Source organism: Penaeus monodon, chromosome 7, assembly GCF_015228065.2.
Source record: "Penaeus monodon isolate SGIC_2016 chromosome 7, NSTDA_Pmon_1, whole genome shotgun sequence".
NCBI lineage: Eukaryota > Metazoa > Arthropoda > Malacostraca > Decapoda > Penaeidae > Penaeus > Penaeus monodon.
In genome coordinates this window covers 8,743,651-8,751,150 of record NC_051392.1, presented here as the reverse complement: position 1 = coordinate 8,751,150, position 7,500 = coordinate 8,743,651, and the positions used below count along the sequence as shown (strand labels likewise).

The 7,500-nt window shown below is 50.5% G+C and overlaps 1 protein-coding gene across 1 annotated transcript in view; it reads left to right on the top strand.

Annotated features, from left to right (window-relative positions):
* Positions 1-7,500, top strand: part of LOC119575519 (WD repeat, SAM and U-box domain-containing protein 1-like) — a 23,153-nt gene that overhangs the window by 6,090 nt on the left and 9,563 nt on the right. The window contains exons 4-6 of the mRNA XM_037923169.1: positions 5,502-5,673; positions 5,990-6,135; positions 7,282-7,314. Of these exons, the coding sequence (XP_037779097.1) occupies positions 5,502-5,673; positions 5,990-6,135; positions 7,282-7,314 (351 nt within the window). The remainder of the gene's footprint in view (positions 1-5,501; positions 5,674-5,989; positions 6,136-7,281; positions 7,315-7,500) is intronic.

Genomic DNA, 7,500 nt, shown 5'->3' with positions numbered 1-7,500 from the left:
TCCGCCAGGTTCTCCTGCAGTGCCACTGCATAGCTGGATGTGACAGTTGGCAAGTTCACGTCGGGTGGCCGCCCTGTGGCCAAATCCACTGGTAGCCTGAGCTCACGGCCAAACATGAGTCGGGCAGGTGTGAAGCCTGTTACCTCATGCACAGCAGACCGGTAGGCCATGAGCATGGCGGGCAGCTTGACGTCCCAGTCTTCCTGACTTTCCCTGCAATATTTGGCTAACTGTTGAGCAAGGGTACGGTTAAACCGCTCCACCATACCATCGGACTGTGGATGGGGGGTGTCGTCCGTGTCTTGCGCACCCCTAACAGCTCGCAACACTCACGGAACACTCGTGACTCAAACTCACGGCCTTGGTCAGAGTGCAGTTCAGAAGGCACACCAAAACGGGTAATGAATTCATTCACTAACACGCCAGCCACGGTCTCGGCCTCGTGGTTGGGTAGTGCATATGCCTCAGGCCACTTTGAGAAATAGTCCATTACCACACAGATGTATCGGTTTCCTTGTGGCGTGAGAGGCAGCGGACCAGCAATGTCTATTGCCACCCGTTCCATGGGTGCTCCCACACAGTACACCTGTAACGGGGCACGGTTCTTTCTAGCGGGGCCCTTCTTTGCACTGCACACATCACATGCTCTACACCACTCAGACACGTCACTTCTCATGCCCACCCAGTAGAAGCGTTGACGGAGACGGCTCAGGGTCTTTTTCTCGCCCAAGTGGCCACTGGTAACACCGGCATGTAATTCCCTCAGCAACTCAGCACGCATGGCTCTGGGTACTACAACTACCCACGTGTCACTGTCCACTTCACTCAACTGCACCCAGCGCTTCACTAACAAACCGCTTTGATCCACTCGTAATGTTTCCCACTGGTCCACCAGACACTTTGTGGTGGGGCTCTCCGCAGCCACGGCCTCCCAACTGGGGCGTCCACTGAGAGCCTCAAGCCACCGGACAATGGGAGCAAGGTCAGAGTCCTCACGTTGTGCCTTACGCCACTCATCATCCCCTTTAGTGGCGCATTCCAGCACCTGCAGACGGAGGCACACAGGATCAGAGTCCTTCTGGACACAGTGTGAGCAACTAGCCTCACACGGGCTGTCAGCGTTGCAATGGACACGACCCGGGCGGTGGACGATGTGGTAGTTGTACTGTTCAAGGCGCCCTAACCATCTTGCCAGCTGACCCTCTGCTACCTTCAGCGACTTCAACCACTGTAGGGCAGCATGGTCAGTCCGGATGGTGAACTCGGCACCGTAGAGGTATGGGTGAAAGTGCTCGAGACTTCACCACCGCCAGCAACTCTTTCCTTGTCACACAATAGTTGCGTTCAGGCCTGCTGAACTTGGCACTGTAGTAGGCCACGACATACTCATTCCCGTCCTTTATCTGTGACAAAACTGCCCCGATGCCTTCCGCACTAGCGTCAGTGTCCAACAGGTAAGGGAGCTTCGGGTCCGGATAGGGCAAGACCGGTGCTTCCACCAGGGCCTTCTTCAGGTTGTCAAATGCAGACTGACACGCCTCGTCCCACTGGAAGCACTCCCCTTTTCGTGTAAGTCGGTGGAGAGGAGCCGCTACACTGGCGAAGTCCTGTACAAAGCGGCGGTAGTATGTGCACAGGCCTATGTAGGTCCTGACTTCCGCCACATTGGTGGGAACTGGCCACTTCTCCACCACCACCACCTTCTGTGGGTCGGTGCGCACACCGTCTTGACTGACTACATGCCCCAGAAATGGCACCTCATGCTGGAACATCGAGCATTTCTTGGGGCTAAGTTTGAGGTTGGCCTTCCTCAACCGCTGTAGTACTTCCTCTAGCCGCTCCAGCTCCTCCTCGAAGGTGCTCCCGAAGACGATGACGTCATCAATGTAGACAAGCGCCGTCTTCCACTGCAGGCCATCCAATACCCTCTCCATCAGACGCTCGAAACAACCAGGAGCATTGCAGAGACCAAAGGGCATGACGTTGAATTGCCACAGGCCTTGCCCAAAGGAAAAGGCAGTCTTTGGCTTGTCCTCTTCCACCATCTCCACCTGGTGAAAACCCGACTTCAGGTCGAGTGTGGAGAACCACCTGGCCCCCACCAATGCATCGAGTGTGTCATCAATTCTCGGCAGTGGGTATGAGTCCTTGATAGTCGTGTCATTCAGCGCCCGGTAGTCCACACAGAAGCGTTGTGTGCCGTCCTTTTTCTTCACCAGGACTACCGCTGATGACCATGGACTGTCTGACCGTTCAATCACCCCCTGTGCCGCTAGCTCATTGACAGTGCGCTGCATCTCTTCTCGTCTGGTTGGTGCAATACGTTGGGGGGGGCTCTTGATAGGCAAACTACTTCCGGTGTTAATGCGGTGCTTCACCAAACCTGTGCGGCCCAGGTCCAAGTCACCCCTGCTAAACACATCTGCATACTGAGACAGGGTGTGACGCATCTTCTCTGTCTGTGCTTCCGTCAGGTTAGGGGCGCTCCGGTGCGCCAAGTCCTCGAGGAAGTCGGGCAACGGCCCCACACCAACCAACTCCTTGCTCCCCGACGACTCTTCTGGACGCTCCACTTCCTCACAAGTGCCCAGCTTTGCACCAGCTGGCACCTTCTGGGCCTTATCGGAGAAGTTGGCTACCAACACTGTAACTAACCCCTCCCCTGGTCCAACAAGGCTCCGCCCAACCGCTACACCATCAGCCAGCTGCAAGTTTTGGTTGGGCTCCACGAGGCCCTCTACTCCACGCATCACTCTTGACAGTCGACACCGGATTCTAGACTCTGTCCTGGGGGCAAGGTGCAGTCGCTCAGCCGTAACTACCTCTGCACAGCCAACCTCTGGAAGCAAGGGCACCTCTTCACCGTGCACCCTCACCAGCTTCCGTCCAAGGTCGACACACGCCTTACTCTGCGTCAGGTAGTCAAGGCCCAGCAAGCAGTGCTCGTCCAGATTGGCCACATACACCGGCAGCCGCTGCACCGTGCTGCCCACGCCAATACGAGCCTCCACTGGCCCCTTGAGCTGCACACAATGCCCCGTGACACCACACAGTCTCTGTGGTGCGTCTGGAAGTTGCATATTGGCCAACATATCAGGCCGTACTAGGGTCTTCTCAGCCCCAGTGTCCACTGTCAGGCGGCATGACTTCCCATCTATTGAGCCCTCCACCTGCATCGTGCTGGTTCGACGGCAGCTTACCCAAGTCGGGGCCTGTGAACCAAGGACGGCTGGGTTTCGGCCCCCTTCTCCAGAGTTTTCCTCCTGTACCACTTCCTTAGCCTTAGGACATGCACTCAGATGGTGACCATACCCGCCACAGTCCTTGCAGCACTGCTGGAAGGCATCAGAATCCGTCCAGTTGAGAGGACGTGTTCTCCACTCCCTCCGACACCGACTACGTCTGTGCCCTTCCTTACCACAGCCCCAACACAAGCCTTGAAAAGTGCTCGGGCTCACCTTCCTCAATGCTACCTTCTCCACTTTAGCCTTCCGGCCCTGGAGGTCATGGCGGGGCTGAGCAGCTGGCCCTAGGCCACTGGTTGCCTTCAGGAAGGCCTCGAACTCCAAGGCCCTCGCCAGCGCCACCTGCAGGTCCTCAGGGTGTGCCTGCTTGAAGTAGATTTGCAGCTGCTGGTCCTGCAAAGCATCAACAAAGAAATCGCGGGCCAGGACCACAATCATCTCTTCCGCAGCTGCAGGGTACGACCTCCTTACCAGCGCCTCCACATCCTGTGCCAGCTGGGACAGTGTCTCGCCACGCTCACGAGTCCGCTTCTTCAAGTGGGCCCGATATACCTCGGCCTGGTGGTGGTGCCCGAAACGGCGTTTCAAAGCCTCCGCCACACTGGTGTAAGAGGCATGTTGGGATGCTGGCAGATGCCCCAACACTTCCACCGCGGGGCCCCTTAGCGCTGTTACCAGCTGCAGGGCCTTCTCTTCCTGGCCTCCAGCCCTGGGCAGATGCCAGCATTTCAAATTGGGCGACATATGCCTCCCAGGCCACCTTCCTGTCGTACTCAGCTGGCTTACGCCTCACAGAATGTCTGGAGGCTGAGGGGCTGCAGGGTGGAGAATGCGTGCCGTGAACTAACACGCCCGGAGGGGAGGAAGGGGGTGAGGGAGGCAACGAGGCGGGTTGACCGGGTCCGAGTTTGCTGCCACCTATACCCAAGGGAGTGGTTCCGATGGGTCCCCAGCCTTCTGCAGCGACCACTGGCTCTGACACGACGCTGTGAGGCCCGGGGGTTTCCTGCCACGGACCCCAGGCAGACCCTAGTAAATCTGACACTCTGGCATCTGTTGCCAGAACCTCGTCTGCCTTCTCTGCCTGCAACATTACTACCTCGTGACGCCGCCTTTCCTCCTTCACATCCTCCCTCAGGCCCTGAACCTCGCCCTTCAGAATCTGCACCTCCGCCATCAGTTCACTCTTCACGCTGTTGCAGGCCTTGCCGGTGTACTGCAGAGTTTCCATCTTCACAGATGCAAGATTGCTCTGTAGCACCTCAACAAGTCGGCAGAACTGTTCCTCTGCCTTCCTTGCCTGCATCTCGACGAGAAGGTGTGCCTGCTCGTGTGCCCTCTGTGCCTGCTCTTCTGTCCTTTGTGCCATTTCCTCCCTCATACCGGCCAGCATGGCAGTGATCAGGTCCATCTGGCTCGGCTTCACCTCACTCGTGCCTGCCTCAGTCATAGCCTCCTCTCCCTCATGGCTGCCGCCATCTTTGGACAACATGATAAATCGGCACGTCTCACTGATCAAATATCACAAATCCCACTCCTGACACCATTTGTTACGCCGACCACCTCGTCTTTTTGCCACCAACACAAGGCAGGCCAGGCAGACGGCGTGCTATCCACAGGGTCGTGAACACTGAACAGCTCCAAGAGGCACTGAGCACCACAGCGTCCCAGAACACCAGGAGGGAAAACGCCAAGTGGCGAGGCAGGGCACGAAATAAACACAAAGTTACAGTCTTTCCTTTATTTACACAAGTTATTTACCCGTACACTTTTCTATAGGCACAATACAGGGGGGAAACCAGCATGTCACACTGCACGATACAGCTTATAACAGGGCAACATAACGTTTATCAGGTCACAAGGGCACACACGAGGTCTTCACAGGAGCAGCACCCAACCCCGTCTCTTGGCTTGTTCCTCCGCTCCTCCGCTCACAGCCAGCTGCGTCATGTTTGCCCAGGTCCCTTCATGTTAACACATGTTTCGCACAGAGACAAAGACCCACTGCTGTAGCAATATTTTAGGAACTGAACTTGATGCTAGTGGTTAAAAAGGTGTGTTTATTGATAGAGAGGAATATTGACTCTAAGGATAAGTGAAATCATCTGATTGCAACCCAATTTAAAGGTTGCAGTATCATTTATAAATTGGAAGGCAGATGTTATAATCATAGTGGATATCAACTTGTACTGTTTTTTTTTTATTTATATTATCATGATATACAACATCTATTTCTTTGTATTTGTACTTCCCCAGGGACAAGACTGTAAGGGTATATAAGTGGCAGGTTGGGGACACCTTCGAGCAGGTCTCATACTCTCCTCTGACTGGCCACACCTACGGCATCAACTGTGTACATTTCTCACCCTTTGGGACAAAGTTAGCCTCTGCGTCTACTGATGGTTCCACTATTATTTGGGATGTGAAAGTAAGTAAGCAGCGAGATATGTTTTGCTGTGTAACACTGCACCTGTCATTCTGTATATTTTATAGTTGGGCTGGATAATTTTTTTTTTTTTTTTTTTTTTTATTAATTCATTTGTTTTTAATTTTAAGGGGTGTTTGTAGACTAGGATTGGATTTTTGTTTTCTTTTGTTTTTTGAGATGAGAATATATGTGTGCACCAGCTCTGTTTATTGAAGTTGATTTGTGTCAGAGTCAAAGTACCAGAGGAGTGTCCCCCATAATCATGTAAAAAGCTGTGCATACCCTTGTCACACATGATATTTTTTCTCTCTGATAGACAGGGAGCAGGCTGTGTTCGCTACAGCCGGCGAGTGAAGCAGCAGTGCGAGTATGTGCCTTTTCTCCCAACTCTGCTCTCCTGGCCACTGGGGGTGATGACGACACAGCAGCGATATGGGACGTTTCAACCTTGGCTCTCCTCAGGTTAGAATTTTTATCTCTGATTGGATGTGGCCTTGTGTCGGTGGTTTCTTTTTTCTTTTTCTTTTTCTTTTTTTTGCCCTTTCTGCTCCCTTCTTTTCTTGTCCTTTCTCTTCTTTTCATTTCATTTCAGTTTTATTTCAGTTCATATGTTCTGTGTCAGGACATTAGCTTCCTTTATATGGGTTAAATTTTAGCAATTAGTGTTTATATTTCTTGATTAACTTTCAGCAGCAATTAAGTGGTGTGGATGTGTCATCAGAAAACCTTTTTCTTTTTTCTTCTTCTTGTTTCCTTCATTTCATAAGCATCAGCATCATGATATCACATCTCATGATTGTCTTGATGTAGCCTGAGATTTGCAATTTAGTAACAGGAAAGTTTGATATCATGCACATTATAAATTATAACTAAAACTATCATACTATACACTATTGATGGTTGTAATGCTAGTCCACTACTGTGTTCCAGTTAACGTGACTAGTGCAAGAGATAATAACATCCATTTGAAAATTGTTTAACGTCTTGTAAAATCTTGAATATAATTTGATTCAATGTTAGATTCCATACTAATCAAGAGATATATATATACTTCTTTTGGGCCAAAAGCTATTTTAATTAAATGAGGTGAAACTGAGTTAACTCATGTAGATATTTTCAAAAGAATTATTGAGTTTTCCTTTCTATTTAGTGTAATATTGTGCCTCAGTGAAAGTTCATGGGGTTATGGTAATCAATGAAGATCTCTTTTAGTAGAAATTTAGGGAAATTTTGAAAATAGATATTTCAAAAAGAAAACAAATCATATTAGTAAGTCTTTAGAGGACTAAATAAACCAATGACTTTCCATTACAAGTGCAGGACATCTGAAGAAAACCCACAGGAAGCATGATATAGCCTTAGTTTTTATCATTTAGTAGATGAGATTCATTAATATCCTCCAATGCCATTTGTTCTCTTGAATTTATGTAAAGCAGAGTGGAAGACCAGGCTGCATCAAGACTCATTGTTAATGGATGTCAGATTTTGCAGTTTTCCTGCTGCCTGTCCTGTGGTGTATGAGTGTGTCATTTATCTATTAGTTTGTGGCCTTGAAGTTTTGAAAACCTGTGTGGGATGTACAACTTATTCTCACAAACATCTTTTCAGACACAGGCAATCCCCAGAACAGTGTTTGTTGAGGTGAGTGAGAGAGACTAAAACACTGAAGAAGTGAACACAAACAGTGAATGTGCAATTGTGCATGTTGCTCTGATCAGTGTTCCTCTAGGAGATATCTCCTACTTCTGTGATTAGTTGGTGTCGGTAATTCTTATAGTCCACTGATTTTAATAAGGAGGCAATTGCATGGTACATAATGTGCGCTAT